This window comes from Pholis gunnellus, assembly GCF_910591455.1.
Source record: "Pholis gunnellus genome assembly, chromosome: 17".
In the NCBI taxonomy this organism is placed as follows: domain Eukaryota; kingdom Metazoa; phylum Chordata; class Actinopteri; order Perciformes; family Pholidae; genus Pholis; species Pholis gunnellus.
This window is the reverse complement of record NC_136544.1, coordinates 15247080-15264298: the sequence shown is the minus strand read 5'-3', so window position 1 is coordinate 15264298 and position 17219 is coordinate 15247080. Positions and strand designations below refer to the sequence as shown.

General features: G+C 43.6%; 1 protein-coding gene across 3 annotated transcripts; it reads left to right on the top strand.

The window, feature by feature from the left end:
- Positions 1 to 292: 292 nt before the first annotated feature.
- On the top strand, positions 293 to 13420 carry nacc1a (nucleus accumbens associated 1, BEN and BTB (POZ) domain containing a). 3 transcript variants are annotated; one of them, XM_079177081.1, is made up of 8 exons: positions 293 to 448; positions 4149 to 4302; positions 5184 to 5453; positions 6452 to 7082; positions 7307 to 7477; positions 8235 to 8340; positions 8510 to 8607; positions 9333 to 13420. In XM_079177081.1, exons 2-8 carry the CDS (start codon positions 4177 to 4179, stop codon positions 9641 to 9643), a joined length of 1713 nt encoding a protein of 570 aa, XP_079033207.1. In that variant the 5' UTR covers positions 293 to 448; positions 4149 to 4176; the 3' UTR covers positions 9644 to 13420. The 3 variants fall into 3 exon arrangements, with proteins under 3 accessions (XP_079033207.1, XP_079033206.1, XP_079033205.1); XM_079177080.1 differs by having other exon boundaries at positions 332 to 448; positions 7310 to 7477; XM_079177079.1 differs by lacking the exon at positions 293 to 448 and adding an exon at positions 984 to 1087.
- The last annotated feature ends 3799 nt before the right edge of the window (positions 13421 to 17219 follow it).

Below are 17219 nucleotides of genomic sequence, written 5' to 3'. Positions count from 1 at the left end.
CTATTTATGTGCGCACGCCTAGTTCACTCAAGTTAAATAAGTACGGGCACACGGACGGCCTACTTTTCTCCAATTCCATCGCTCATATGCGGAGAGAGAGAGAGAGGCGGGAGATGGTTTCCCCTTCCTGGCTGCTGCTTTGCTGTGCCAATGCGCAAACAGTCCACGCCGTGGGGTAGGTCTCCCTAAATTGAGGCAGCGCTCGACGCGATCATGCGATTGAATGACGAGCGCGTCATGCTCGTCTTCCTCGTCTTCTGTTCCGCGCGATCGGTGGCTCGGTGTTCCGCAATCCCCTGGGATACTGTACCGCCCTCGATGGCTCTGCAATCGGCGCTTCGCTCGCACTGAATGGCTGCCCGGAGCAAGGAACAGCGGGGAGAGAGAGCGCTGCGTCTCCTGCCTTGAACCAACGCTCTGCGTCTGCATCCAACATCCCGGCGTGGGGGTGAGTGTCTTTTTTGCCGTTGTGTGAGGCGACCTGCCGGGGTCGTCTGAGGAATCACCGGCGGCGGCAGAAGAGGGGGCGGAAGGGAGAGGGGTCTGTGCCGCCGGTGTCCTTAGATAGCGCCGTGGATATGGGGTTGAACGGTCCAGTAGATACGGGACAATAAAAGTTTGGGATAAATATGCTGTGCCACTTCGGGCACGGGTCCAGGTCGGCACAGTCCAAAACTTTCTTCAGTCTTTTCAAACAGTGAAATGCACCTTAGTATCAACTTAGAGTGGCGATGTGTGTAGTTAAATTGTTAATTTACTGTAAACTAACTCTTCTCTCAAATATGCAAAAATTCGATTGTAGTCAGTTTTTTTTTTTGTTGTTGGCACGGCAACACTTTGCGAGCGCCGTTTGTGAAGAATTGTGCCTTGTTGTGCTCTCCCCCCCCCCCCCCCCCCCCGCTCCGTGCCGCACTGGTTCCGTCTGGCTCGCCCTCAGCTGCTGCGTGTCCTGGGATGACCTGTTGATGTCGGTAGAATGGAGAATGGCAGGGGGAGCGATTTCCCCCATCACCAAAATATTTAAATAAGCAACATTTTGGGCTTGACAACCGGCGTCGCGGCACAGCTACCTCGTCCCGCACAGGCAGTAAGTGTCTTGTTTATGTATTTGAGTGTGGACTATGGCGGAAATGCTTGACATTGTGCAGCTGGGCTGAGCGTGCATGAGGTGGATGGTGCGCCGGGGCGAACCCAAAAAAATATTTAACAGTTAGCTTAGCCATTAGCCACCTCCTATAGGCCTGCTGCGGATGGGAGATGGCATCAAACATGTGAACGCTGTCAGCCACAGTGGAGAAGGGGGACTCCGTGAGACCGCTTAGTCTGCTCGGGGTGATTTAGATTATTATACTTGAGTGTCATTTGACGGCACGTAAACGGGAACACACCGTCGCCCTCAACCGGGTATCACCGAGGCTCGCTGCCATCATGTGTCGCCTCCTCCCGTCGCCTCCCGGCTCCGGTGCCAGCAGACAGTGGAGCACTCCCGGCGTGTAGACTGGCACACGTTAACGAGCTCCTTATCTGGTCCCCCATTACCCGGCATCCTCTCCCGTGTCCACGTTTCTGCACAGAGCCAGCATTTTAGTCGGGAACACTCATAAGGTATCCACAGGCACAGCATCGGAAGTTGAGAAGTTTAAAAGCTTTCGATGTCTGTGCTGCTTTATACTCAGGACCCCCCCCCCCCCCCTGTTATATAAGAATAACCACGAATCGGGCTTGTGCATATGTCTTGATTTTGCAGGCATGGGCACATGAGAACCAGGAAATGCCTATAGAGGGAATGCATTGTGTGCCAGCTGCACCAATGACTCCACAGTAATCGTCCACACAGCAGTGTCAGAGCCCATGCTGTTTTCAAAGGTACAACTAGATAAACTGGAAAGTAGTCAGACGGTATAAGTTCCCGAAATATGTTGACAGCCGTCCTATCATAACATAACATAAGCCCTTTGAATGTGGGCAAAACATTCTTAAGGCTTACCATAAAAAGTCTAAGATCTTAAGTATGTTGTGAGTATGAATGACCTACTTTCCCCACCGGGCTGGTTGGTAGAAGCCACAGGGTGACTTCGGGTGAATTTCATTCGTTCACATGGCTGCGATCTATATATTTAATGGAATAAGGACCTGAGTTGATCCCTCTCATCTCGGCAGGCCTCACTGCCCCTCCTTGGTGCATAAATACACACATGCATGCATGCACACACACACACACACACACACAGTCACATTCTCTCTCACTGTCAGGGCAAACTGTGCAAACACACCCTGCTCTCAGCCCCGTGTTTGTGTGTCTTTATGTGCACGCATGTGTGCTTACTGCGGCTCGCCAAACTGTAAACAAGCAGTATTGTCTAATGTCTGTGTGTGACTCAGTGTGCCTTTTGTGGGTTTGTTTGAGTTTGTGTGTGCGCATCTGTGTTTTAGTATGAGGGAGATGGAGCTTGAGTGAGACAGAGACAAAGAGAGCATTTCTCTTTACCCTGGAGCTTGGCGAGGTCCCAAATGAAAGGCTTTGGATATGATGGGGCGGCTCACTCCAGCCCTCATCAGTCAGTCGCACCAAAGTTGGTTGTATGCCTCTCACAGGGTGGGCTTCAATTGGTTTGTTCTCACAGTATCAGAGATTGCCTTTGTTTGGTATGTATCTTCACGTGTGTGCGCATGCAGCTAGTACCCATGCAACACTTGTAAGTGGTAAAGCAGCCGTGTGAAAAGCAGCTTTATTCCGGCCCGTACACTCGTCTGTGTCTGTGAGAACCCTTATGGCTGGTATTCTGCTTTAAGTAAAGGTTTATGGCCAATAAAATGCCACCACGTGGGCTTATCAATGGGTCTGTTGTCCTAGCTGTGATTGTGGAGGTAATGTGGTGGTTGTGGGTACAGAGGGCATATAATGCTTATACATGTGAATCCCTTAACTGCAAAGTAGAATCCTCCCCACGCTATTGTGTAGAATGAGGTCATGTATACAAATTCTAAAGGATAAAAGAAAAATATCCGGTGTCTTTACATATCCTGACACCGAATACAAAGCTCGGTCTCACAGAATCGAGCCGTAACACGGCCTGTGCACGGCGTTCATATCCTCAGCAGAGCAATGTTTGGTTCACTTTAATTTAATATTGACATTCATAATATAGGAATCTACGGGGAGGGTGCAGGGTGAGCGGCGTATGTTTGCTTTTGACTGTTGAGAGAAGTGGATGGAAACATGCTATGTGCTGTTTGTTTAGGCAACACACTTTTGCACATAGAATAACAGAGCATGGCCCAGTTCTCTGAGGACACAGGGTTTTATAGCTCATTGAAAACAGAAAATAAAAAGGCTTTTACTGAGCCCGCTCCTGGCAAAAACAACCACTGCAAGGCTAAAGTGACGTATAGGATTAATGCAACGTAGACTATCCCGAGAAGCTTCAACACAACTTTGTTTCAAATACCAACGTCCTGTCAGCCTGCTAGAATCCTTCAGTGGGACTGTGTGAAGAAATGTTTGTGGTCTACGTCAATTGGATATGCCAAGGGATAGAATGCTTATTCGGGACTTTTTTTTCATTGTGAATAATTTGGCCTAGTAGTAATAAAAAGTCGACTTCCATTAGATTTAGTGGATGTTTGGCTTTACTTTGTCCTAGTGAAAAACTGTCAGCCGTTTTATTGTGTCCATTAATGTAAGAGTCTGACATTCCTCACCTATTTTGTTTTAGGCCCGTTCTCCCCGAGCTCTCTCTCTCTCTCTCTCTTTAACACAGCCATGTTACATTACACCTCCTCCTTGCATTGCCTCCTGCCTCTTACACAAAAGACACAGCGCGGGATAAAGCCGTGTTTGTCATTGTAGTGAATGGGCATTCCCAGCTCATCCCACCTGGAAACACGACCCTGCTTGTGACCATAAAACAGTGTAAACACTCAAATGAAAATCCTGTTGCGCAGTAACGTGTATATGGCACTGCATGTGCTGACTCGACGTCTAAAACAGCAACAGCCTGATACTTCCAAGTGAAGCTGAACCTATGTTTAAATAACCAGGGTTTATAACATGTATATTACAGTGTCGCTTACTGTAATTGTGTCGATTCTCTCTTTCCTTCTCACACTTTTCAATTCTCTCTGTTTTTCTTTCTTTCCCCAACAAGACCCTTTGGTGGTGTGCGTCGGCGCACCATGGCCCAGACCCTCCAGATGGCGATCCCAAACTTTGGCAACAATGTCTTAGAGTGTCTGAATGAGCAGCGGCTGCAGGGCCTCTACTGCGATGTCTCCGTGGTGGTTAAGGGCCATGCCTTCAAGGTACTGATGGGACAGCGAGTAATTACCGTTTTTTTTTTAAATGGAAGTTATGCTTGTATTGAAAGTCCAGGCTAGATTTAGAGAAGCTAAGGCTTAGGTGCAAACGATTAGTCCGGTGGCTCCATGGCAGCCTGGTTGTGTGGAGGATGGAATGCCAGGATACTTCAAAAGAAGTGTTGTTTGGATAGTCTGAAAACAGGGGGCGGTCATGGTAACTTTTTTCCTCTTTTTTTTGGTGACTTTTTAACTGGATAGTCCAACCTGCAATGATGAGACACTTTCACAGAGAGCAGCTTTTCATCTCAGTACGGATTTGAGAGAGACTTTCCTAAACTCTTCCCGTCCAGATGAAGGTTTGGAGATAAGTTAAATCACCCGCGGCGCTCTTCACTTGGAATGACAACGAGCGCTTTAATAGCATGTCATTTCCTACTTCGTCTGTAAAGACAATGGGTTAGATTGCCCCCAATTGAATTGCCCGGAGTCTCTGCTGGATGTCATTCCTCACTCTTATCTTGGCAGACCCTAAAACTAAAAGAGCTGTCACATAAAGAAGAACAGCCATACTTAAATACTGATTACATTTACCTATACTTGGCACCAAATGCTTGCTTAATGGTTAATATCTTAGGCTTTTTGATTTATACTCTAGTGTATTTAAACTGCATTTTATTTAGGCAAAGTCTAGTTTTATTGTGGTACCAAAACTCAGTTAGGGAAGGAAGGATATCCATCAAATTCAGTAAATTAGTTTGGAATAGTCTCTTGCCATCAAGTGTTCATAGCAAGGAACTCTCTCTGATCTCAAATCTGCCATTTAATACTGTCTTTTAAGTTCTAATGGGACGATTTACATACATATACATCTGTTTTTGTCTCAGGCCCATCGAGCTGTGCTGGCTGCTAGCAGTTCTTATTTCCGGGACCTTTTCAGCAACAGCAATAGCGGAGGTGGTAGCAGCAATGAGACGAGCCCGACCGTAGTGGAGCTCCCGTCGGCTGTGCAGCCACAGAGCTTCCAGCAGATTTTGTCTTTCTGCTACACAGGCCGTCTCAGCATGACGGTAGGGGACCAGTTTCTGCTCATGTATACCGCCGGCTTCCTGCAGATCCAACAGATCATGGAGAAGGGCACTGAGTTCTTCCTCAAGGTAAGGCTGAAATAGATTTCTGTTGAAACTTTTCAAAGCAAATAACACAGTATCTGAGACGAAAAAAAGGAACAAGAAGCGTTTGAGTGTTCAACTTTTTAGGTTTTTCAATGCTTTGAGCACAAATAAACAAACCAAATGTCATTTATATTTAGGCGGCAGCAGAATACTCAGTGGCAGAGATTCCAAATGGGTCAAATCAAAAGAAAACTATATTATAAAAAATCATGTTTAGTGTTGATTGCAATTTATTTTTAATGTGATTTGGCTGATTAAAATGAAGTGTGTATTCCAGTTGGAACGATTCTGAAAAATATATTAGCTCAGGAGTTTGTAAAGGTGAAAAATGAGCGAGGTTCGTCTGCAGTGGGGGATTTATTAGCTAAAGGAATTTAAGAGCACTCTGCCCTGTAGCTGTTGAAATACCTTTTCATCTGTGAAAAGTAGAGATGCACAACTGACATTAGTTCACGGTCCGATCCCGACTCAAATAGCTGGAGTGGGTATTGGTGACGATGGCCTAATCTGGTATTGGACACCGTTATTTCAATAAATAACAGTTCTGTACATTTATTTATTTAAATTTTTTTACAAAAGCAATGTTTAAGTCCAGCTTATTGTTTCCTTACACATAAAAGAAACGATGCCAGTGGAAGAGCCACACAGAGAAATGCAGCTTGATAATGAAACACTGGTATCAGATCAGTACTCGGGTAAAGGTACCAGGACTAAAAAAAGATGGATTGGTGCATCCCAAGTGAACTGCTGGTGGAAGTAAAGTTATAGTGGGACGATGGTTCTAGATGAAAACCACGAATAATCACACAGAATATGAAGGGAATCTGGCCAATGGTTGTTGAGATGCTTAGCTGTTACAAACAGACTGACCCTCCTTTGGAGCCACCAGCAGGGCAAAACCCTACACGCAAACACACGTCTGTCGGTACATCAATGGGTTCATGTATGCTGACACAAAGTTGATATGCATTCATTTCTAGGTCTCCTCTCCCAGCTGCGACTCGCAGGGCCTTCACGCTGAGGAGGCCCCGCCTTCGGAGCCCCAGAGCCCCGTGACGCAGACCAGTAACGGCGCAGGGCGGCCTGCCTCATGCCTGACGCCGCTCCCTCTGGTGTCACGGGTGAAGACGGAGCAGCCCTCCGGCCAGCCGGAAGCAGCCACTCCGTACTCGGTGGTCTGCACTCCTGTGGCCAAGCGGCTGTGGGAGGGCGGCAGCAGCCGAGATGGAAGCGGGACAGGCTCGGGGGGAGGAGGCGGGGCCAGGAAGGCCGCCCGTTATTCCCAGGAGGCGGTGCGGGGCAGTGCCATTCAGAGCCCCGGAGCCCTCGGACTGGCCATGGGTATGGGTGCCAACGTAACCAGCCTGGTGGGCATGGTGGCCGGCGGCGGGCTTAGTGGCAGCGCCGGCACCAACGGGAGCTCTGCCGCAGGCCTCGGCATGTCGGAGGGCGCCAGCCCCGGCACCCTGAGCACCTACGCCAGTGACTCACCGATCAGCTACCATGATGACGAAGAAGAGGAAGAGGGGACGGATGAATGTGCTGAAGAGCAGTACAGGCAAATCTGCAACATGTATACCATGTACAGCATGCTCAACATGGGAGCCGCAGGTAATGGACATGAGACAGAGTAGTGTTTATAGTTGCACCTGAAAGACAGAGAACATGTGTGTCATGTGGTCTGAGGTTTACACCCACTTATGTCTTCGATGAAAGATACTTTTTGCCTTCACTGCTGAGTTTCCCTGTTTTTATCTTTACTGCTTTAATCTATTTCCTCTGTGTGTTAAAGCGATATGGTTTTATTCTGATTCTGCAGCTTTGTTTTTCTCCAGCAGCTGGTGAACGTGTTGAGGCTCTACCAGACCACACAGAGACACGGGGTCGCATGCGAGGCAGAGACCTCACATGCCTCCCCGTAGAACTCATTGCTCAGATAGGCAACCGCTCTCATCCCAAACTGTACGAGGAAGGAGACCCTGCTGAGAAACTCGAGTTAGTCTCAGGTATGCCTTGTGTGTTCTTTTCTAAGTGTTAATCAAAGCCTTTGACAAAATGGAAGATCTATGTATATCCGTGTGAGAGAAAAATACACTTAAGGTATGAAGTACACATGCATCAATATACCAACGCCAAGTTGGTTCAAGGAATCTAAACAAGGCCAATGACAGTGATATGTATTCACATATTTAGAGGAAGCTGTCCTCAGATCACGTTGCAGTACTACACATTTGACTTGGTGTGTTTATGTCAAGGACTTTCCGATGGCAATGTCTGTGTTACCTTACAGGCACATTCCTCTCAATATATTGTGTGACTTAGAGAGAGCATGAGAGATTCATGGACAAAGAAAGAAAGGGAGCCAGTATTGATGGGTAGTTTAAGGCAAAAAAAACAACAAGAAAAGAGACGTGTTGTTGATAACATAATAATATTAAGATTATACCCATTTTGAAACCTGTGATGCAGATGTATATATGTAGAGAGAGAGAGAGAGAGAGAGAGAGAGAGAGAGCAATTCACAGAACAAAGAGAAAAAGCAAAACTCACAAGAACAGCCTCCTCACTCCCTGATATGAATCCGACTTGCCACGAGATAAACCGATGATCAATTCCAGTAAATCAAAGTGAAGATCTTTATCATTACGAACCATAAAATCTGAAAATGAACAGATCAACCTGTTGTAAAAGCGAGACAATATATGGGTCATAGTGATACGTACTGATGATGTTTGGTTTTCATTGCGTGTGCATTCTTTGCAGGTACTTCTGTGTATATATCGCGAGCCCAGCTAATGAACTGTCATGTGAGCGCAGGGACCAGACACAAGGTGCTGCTCAGGAGGCTGCTGGCCGCCTTCTTCGACAGGTTTGTTCCCTCTGCCCGTGTCTATGTCTGCAAGTGTTTCATGTAAAGTAAGAGAGAGCTTCGTTTTAATATAGAGGTTAATGGATTTTTTTTTATCTGCTGTTATTATGGGGATATAAAAACACGTTTCTGTGTTCCGTGCTAATCGTTCTTATTTTTGATGTTTCAGGAATACTCTGGCCAACAGCTGTGGAACAGGCATCCGCTCGTCCACCAATGACCCGAGCCGCAAGCCCCTGGACAACAGAGTTCTGCATGCGGTCAAATGTGAGCGTACATGTTTTTTCTGTCTGTGGGTGTTTGCCCTCAAGCATGCAAACAACTTCCACATTTTCTCCATGCATTAATATTTCACATAAACATATACATGCATATTGTAAAGCATGTTGTTACTGAATTTAATGTTTGGCTGTTATACGTCTTAGTTGATTTAACAGCAAAAACATGCCTGTTTTTAGGCTACTTTTGGACAAAAGTGCAAATGGGAGCTAATTTGCTCCCTGTGGCACCCTGCGATTAGCATTAGGTAATAACCCACAGTGACCACTAGGTAGCAACACCCACCTATGTTCACTTATGTGTGAGTGTGCATACGTCACAACGTGCTCAGACATGTATGGAAAGGGATAACTTGTGTAACTCCTTTTGATAGCTCAGTGAAGTCTGGGTTCACTTCGTGAAGATGAAAAAAATGTCCCTACATCTCGTTAGTGACATGAGAGAGGCAGCAGCAGGTGAGGTTGTGCCCAGTGGAAAAAAAACATTGAAAAGAAATGACAGAATTAATGAGTACGATACCGCACATTACTCATTAAGTAACGTGTGTTCCACTTACTTAACATTAAAAACATTTCCCCTAACCACAGTTTCTGTTGTTTACCTTCCTGTCTGCGTCATGACATTAGTTCTTAGTTGTTCTTTGTTGTACTTCCCAGCATACGGTGCAATCGGCCTAACGTTTTTTTTGTTTTTGTGTTCCTTTGCCACGGCAGTTTATTGCCAGAACTTTGCCACCACCTTCAAAGAGAGCGAGATGAACGCCATCGCAGCCGACATGTGCACCAACGCCAGGCGCGTGGTCCGTAAGAGCTGGATCCCCAAGCTGAAGCTACTGATGGCGGAGAGCGACGCCTACACCGCTTTCCTCCCCGACCACGTCAAGATTGAGGACGACACCCTGGGGGCGGATCCGGCCTTCGACCCCGCCTCTCTGGAGGCCGCCGGCGGTGCTGGCATGGAGTCAGGTGGCTCTTCAGGTGAATCGCTACCAGGTGTGGGCGGGGACGGAGGACCGTTATTTTGAACATTGTGTCCGGGGGAAGTTTGAAGTTTGGTGAAACACAGACACACACGCACACACACACACACGCACACACACACACACACACCAGTATTCCCCAGTTCTGCTTGCCTCTACACTCTTTGGTCCACGCTGATCTCTCACATCTGACTATCTATACTACACTGCTAGGGTCAACAGTTGTTGTTACCCTGATGTAACCAGGACATGAAAACTTAAATTTTTCGCTTTATGACTGTACAATGGAGTTAGTCGAGTAAAGGGAGAGAGTGAGAGGGTTTTCTCCTAACTGCCCTCTGCCTCCCCTTGTCTTTTTAATGTGTGTAAGTGCATCCACTGTTATTACATATTAAACACATTCCCTTGAATGCAGGTGATGGGGTGAGTTGCCAGTGTAGCCTGAGGAGGAAGGTTTGGCTTGATAGAGTTGAGGTGGCGAGTATACTGAATTTAAGTGTCAGTGGCATTTTGTTTCTCTATGCAACCCCGACAACTTGTAATCCAGCCTAGGAAAAATAACTCAATTTAAAAATAGATACAAGAGTAAACATTAACACTACCTGTTCTTCCTCCCCTCGCATCTTCCACTCACCACCCTGCAAGTATTGGTCACCACATCATCTCTCTCTAGACCAGAGATTTGCACCTGAGTGTTTCACTGTGCAGTGTCTTATAGAAATGTGTCTCATCTTTCTCTGTTTTCTAAATTTTTAGCATGTTTTCTCCGTCTATGAACTGAAACAAAAGTGATCCAGAGTGAAGCGGAAAGCTTTTTACTGAGTTGATTGTAAAAGAACATTTAAAGGGCAACAGGTAATCAAAGATGGTCATATTTTTAGAAGATAAACTATATTTATACAAGTGCCCATGCCTAGAACGGTGTGAGCCGAGAGAGTGAAAGGGATTGTTTTAAAATCTCGATCTTCATGTTCTATTGAAAGAGGTCTTGTCAAATATGGAAAAGTGCTATTTTTGCATAAAAAGGAGTTTAATAAAGCAGTCTTATCACAAGACCCATAGCCATTTATTTTTATCTTAATTTGAAAGTGCAGAGTGATGGAATGAGCAGTTGAACTGCTAAATTTGAAGCATTTCATCTTCTGTTCACTGGCATAGAAGGAATAATAAGACTGATTCAGCTGGCTTGACTGTTGTCTGTGTTACTATTTCTTGTTTGGTTGTGAACCTGCAATGTTTGCCTCCTTCAATAAAACATTGGCCCACGATTTCAAAGATTACCGGTTAAAGGTTGTATTGATATGACAACTCCGATACTTTCTTCCTTGTACTGAAATTATTGAAAATGAAAATAAACTGCAAAATCCACAGGAAATAATTCTGGAATATTGGAGTGTGCCTTTTTGATTGAATAAGCAGACGCCTGGTGGGTACAGTGATGTCACGAGGAGGCAATATTGCTCGAAGCAAATAGATTTAATGGTACGATCCCGTGTGTGTGTGCGAAGCAGTTCTTTGGGAAAGAAGGAGAGCCTTTTTTTTTGCGCGGCTGTGTCTTTTTAGTATGTCGATTTATTCATGTGTCTATTAAGGAAATTCGAAATGGCTGACGGTTTTATTTTAAGAGTTTGACATGATTTTGCACCTTCCATGGGAGTGGAGGTTTCTGCACCTTAATGAACCTGCACCTTTTGAGAAATGATGTGTAGCAATTGAAACCCTTTAGGTGGAATTTCTCTTCTTCTTCTTTTTTTTTCCATGTCTGCGTGTGTTTCTTGTTTCGAAGTGGCACAAATTCCTACTGTAAATAATCAAGATGACTGTTGAGTTAAATCCCAAGTGTTCTTCCTTTCTGTTGCTGGATGCATCTGGTTATGAAATGTCAAAAACTGACCTTTTTTCTTTTTCTTTTTTTTATGTGAAAGTTAGTGTTTGCTCGAAGCTTCTTGAATGACCTCAGAGTTTTAGCACAGGGGATTCATCATTCCTGGCGCAGATGGATAGAAGTGGAAATGGTCTGGGTGTGACTTAGGAATGTGAAGTGCTCTCGCAGACGACTGATTACTTTCTCCTTCTGGAGGGACATTTCTAACAAGGTTCGATTTTCTGAAAGCCGGGAGGAAATTGATGTGTCTTATTTAAGGCGGTTGAGTCAATCTTATTGGAGAAATAACATCATAGATGAAGCTCGGCCTATTTTCATTATTGATTCAAATTATGATGAGTTTACTGAAATGATATATGGACAGAAACAAAAATGCAGTACCTTGTAAGTATTCTCTAAAGGGTAATGACAACAAAACCTCAGCAAGCTCTACATTTGACTGTTGCTGCCACATGAGCACCCCTCCCCCACATACCTCTCCAGTGTCTTTGAAGACTGTTGTGCTTCCTGTCCTTCATGCAGCTGGTGTCATGTTTCACTTCCACATGTTTATTCATGTGTTTCAAGAGAGAGGCAAAGCAGTGGTTTTAGGTGGTTAAATCGAGATTATAATGTGTACATTTGATTGGCTTAGTGGCTTTTTAACTTGGCCAAGTTTACAGTTCAGCTCAGATTACATCTTCACGTTCTTCCCTATTATTTAAAAAAAAAATGATGACACGACTTTAGTTAGTGCATTTAAAGTAGCATACATTGCTGGGGTATGACATGGTGTTATACAATATATTAACCTGTCATTTCAGACTTTAAATATGTCAAAATAAAGGTTTTCTAAATAAATCCACTGTAATAGATTCCCATTCAATCTAGAAATGTAATTTAATTCTATCTTCTTCATATCTTATTTAGCATGATGGCTACTAAATCTGTCAATGTTCCTGCCTAAAAATGTATGACAATAGCCAAATAAAAAGTCTGAATTTAGTTCCAATATCACAGGGCTGTTGTTGATTGTGTCCTTTAAAGAGGCATGAGGGAAATCAGAGTGCAATTGCCATTGATTCCCTTAGAAAAGCATCGCGTCTCACATAGGGAACAACAAATCCAAAACGTAAAGAAGCTTTTAAAGCAAGGAACAACCTAACCCTAGCTTCTTACAGTAACCATATTACACAGTGACCTTCTGAATGACTTGTACTCCTTAGCATTGACCCAGTCATAACATTGCGCCTAATGAGCCTAGAGTAGAAGAACAACGGTTATTGTACCCGTCAATGTTACGTTCTCTGATGTTCAAACGTAACCTCACTCACAACCTTCCTGCACACCGCTTCATCTGCAATAGGTGTGTGAGTGTGGTAGCGTTGTACTTTGTGTACATTTGAGAATAGAATGATGTCATGCTTCTTCTTTTTTTTTCAGTACGTTTTTCTTAGCACATTGCAATTTCTGTATCTTCAACATATGCGTTTACAAAACATGTAGACCTACACACTTGAATAGATGAGGTGTGGCACGGCATGGGGAACCTTTTGTCACTAAACAGTACATATATAAATATGATTATACACATGTATAGATAAATACTGTATATTATATATAGACGCACACATAGAGGTCAGATTGTTTGTTGTGCACTCGCAGCATGAGGTATATATTTACCCAGAAACGGCGCTTCATCACAACCTGTGCAGTAATTGGTCTGCCCATGTCTTTGCCCCTGCTCCTTGCCCTCTGTAACCCTGTAGCGCCAGTGGACATCCTGTACTGCTCATCCTATTTCTATCTGTGTTCCAAGTGCCAATAACTTTGTGAAAGCCCTGTAACTGTGACCCGACATTATCAAAGGTAATTGCACATTAACGACTGTAAAATAAATAAATACAAATCATAGAGAAAATGTCAAAATGGATTAAATAATGGATATCTTAATAAAAGATTTGTAACAATTTCTCTTTGGCTCTTTTTGTTTCTACTGTTCAGCTGCTTGTTGGGTGTCTGATTGTTTATAATACTTTTTTTATTTATCTAGAATTTTATCATAAAGTTGACTGTCTTGAAAAACATGAGCATTCCCTTTTTAACCTAAAAAATGCATTTAAAATATTGTTGATTTAGGTTCATGTTGAAAAATACATTCACAGCGAAAATCTAAATGAAGTCAGTTTTTCATGTATATTTCTGTGGAGAAATCTTTTTCTGAAATGCCTAAATGCAGTTTACTGCAAGCACTTTTCATAAACCTACAGATACAAGTTTAAACATGCATGCTTGTTGTTTTATGTTCCTCCTCGTGCACACTTCAGTCCTCACACCTGGACGCTGCCACGCGTGGCCACTTTCTGTCATGCTTTGTGAACATATCACCTCACACAGTTGTTCCTGCCTTCATTTGGCTACAGTTTTGCTTTCACACTTGATAGACAGTACTTTACCTGGAAAGACAGCTGTCTCCCGAGGCCAGTATTCACTGACATGTTTCATATTCTGCTCTGTAACAGAGCAAACGCTAGTGAGAAATAATTTTGTGTAAAGATTGTGCAATAAAGCTTTATATTGACTCAAAATGCACTATGCTATGTATCTAAACAGTGATTCTACCTTCCCTAAAGTAAAGACGTGTCATTGAATAACTCAGTTTTGCATAAATAACTAATTGTTAACTTTAGCACCACTTAAAAACAGCTTGGCTATTGTAATGACTTGAGCCATTAACAGTGATTTGATTATGGTGATTATGGTGATCATGGTCAGTCTATATGAGATGAGTTCTCATGTAAATGTCACTAGATCAACAAATTCTGAATGACGCACTGTATGTGTTAAACTATTGGCACTTCTCCTCCTTTTCTTTGCATGTATGACCTCATCAAACCAACACTGGAAGGCCCAGAGCAGAATCAAGTTTGTCTTTCTGATTTCCATTCGTAGTGCCCCACCCAGTGTTGAAAGGCCGACAAGACAAGTGACTGCAAACTCTCTAGTGGATAAGACTGCACAAACAACTTCAGATTTTCCAGCTCGGCAGATCAAACTTAAACCTGTCTTGGTTTCGCTTGATCGGCACTGAAGGGGACACGATAAAATGTGACGACACGCGTATTCATCCATTGTGCTCAAGGCTGTGCCGTGCACTGTGAGTTTCTCCAGCAGAGGAGACACAACTCACTGAAATATTTACTATTCAGCTCTGTTTACCATGTTGCCGTGTAATGAACTGTACTGTAACCAAGGAAGCGACATTTGAGATGAACTTTTACTGTGTGCCTTAAACCTGCATTCCTCTGTATTTGTGTGATGGCTAAGTTGTCGTTTAGTTTTTATTGCGTGCACATTTAAATGGTTGAATCTGAGCTGTTTTCAGTTACGCTTACCTCGCAGCATCGGCATGTACACATAAAAAAAAACTCCAGTGCAGTAACAAACGGCACACAGACACATTGGAAAATAGAGTTTGTGCAGACCACAACAGAGCTGATATGAAATATGAAATGAGATGTAGTTGCTGTGTATCTGTCATCCTGTTGTGGTGTTTTACGGCTTACTAGGGGAAATAGGCCTACATTGATGACTGTATTTTTAAGGCGTACTGGAATTCATTACATTTCAATGCAGTTGTTACATAATTGTCCTGTATGTATCCTGATGTCGATGTTATCTGAGGAATATTTTTTAAGAATTTAGCTGGGGTCCCCCTGACAGACGGGCAATGATATAGTTGAAATGCTCCCAGGCTGTAGTGTGATACACAGAGACTATTCAGATTGGATTAATAAAACCGTTATAATTTATTTAATCTTACAGTCTCCGCAATTTTGCTTCAATTCCATTGGCCACAAGAGGGCACTCTTCAATCTATGATTGCACTGCAATGTCCAAAAACAAGCTTCCCAAATCATAATCACGGTTATGATTTGAAACATAACCATGAGCTGGGCTGAGTTTCCAAATATCAGTTAGAGGTAAGGAGGAACTGTTGGTCTTTGGTGAGGCGATTGTCACTATAACACAATCAAATTGTTTGTTTAAGAGTGTCAACTGATCAGCTAAAAATAAAGTAAGGATTGGTTATAAATTATTTGTTATTTCTATCTGGTTTTTTTCTTCTCCTTCCTCTCACGTGCCGCTTCTATTTTGATGAATTCTTACAACAGAGAAAAGTACATTTCTTCTGACAGTCAGGCCTTCAGCAAATACAATTTAAAAAAAAAACAAAGGTCAGGCTGTTATCCGCTGCAGCTGTTTTGTTGACCTGCTGCCCCACCAGAAACAATCACCCGCATACCACAAATTCCTCTGGAAGTACAGGGCAGCGTGGAAAAAAAAGACCCCCCTCTTTCTGTTTCTCTTAAAATCTGCTCAGTGGTAAAAACGTATAGTTATATGCTGTCATGTCGTTTTCATATTCATTGGATCCAGTTCGAACTGTAAATGAAGTTTAAGAGCACATTGCAGTGTCTGATCAAGACCTGGAGGAATGGATTCCGTTACCCAAATATGGGCTCAGGGAAGTAACAAGCCCTGACGCAATCGCCACTACTGTTACTTTAAATGGCTTCAGGAAACAAGGGCTCCCACGCACGTCATGGGTTTTCCTCTGCATGTGCCACAGGAGCAGGATGTGCTTAATATGGGCATATCTTCTCTTAAAAAGGAAGTAACACACACGCCCACACACACACACACTGGGGGATGGGTGAGAGTGGAGGAGAGCGCAGAGACCGTTCTAGGCAGGCTTTCTTCTCTGTTCCAGACGAGCAGTGGAATGGTATTCATCCCTGGTGGGAGAAAGACTAAAAATAGATGCTTTTCACAGGTTAGACTTCTACTGCTCCAGGTTTTGCAAATCAAACAAATACATTTGTCCTTAAACATTCAGAACTGTCTGACATGTATTTGTACTATCTGGATTAATTAAACAGCAGCCTGAAACCAAATTAATTTGGGATTTTTGGTTCATTTTTGGTGAGGTTTCAGCGATGTAACACCGTTTCTGTGAGCCAATAAGTGCAATTACAACGCCTATTGAGCTTTGGATATTAAAGCAACAGACCAATACATTTGCCATCAAAACTCAGGACTGATTGGATCTGCAGCCTATATGCAGTGCACAGAGGTGCATGTTTGGCCTAAACTAGAGATTAGTACGATAGAGATTAGTTTAACGGGCAGGTTGAAGATTCATGAAGAAATTAGCTGATAAAAAAAACCCAAATAGATAAACCATACATTGTCATAATGCACAGCTCTTAGGTGTAGCCTGTGATTCATTGTATACGTCTCCAGCAGCTGTTGCCAAGAAATAAACTACCGCAATCTACTCTATATCTCCATGCGTTTGTGTAGTGATTATCTAAATAAGACAGCTTTGAAGTTGTGAGGTTTATTGTAAGTTTTCCCTCCTGTTTCTAGTCTTTGTGGTCTGCAGTGTTGAGATTATTTAGGGGGTTTGCTGTTACATCACTAGATGGGTTCATTTGTACATGTGCGGTTTTCTCATCACATCTAAGTTTCCGCATGCTTTATGTTTGTACTTGAACAGCTATGTGTGCATATCTTGATAGATTAAAATAGCCACAGCTGCCTCGCCAGTTGTTGCATTCCGGGCTGTTAGAAATAGCAGACCGGTATGAGGCCGGAGGGCGGGGCTCTTTCTTGTGACGCAGAGGGAGTGACGTCGACGAGGTGATAAGTAGTTGTCCTCCACACAGTCTGTATTGTGTCTGTGTGTGAAGT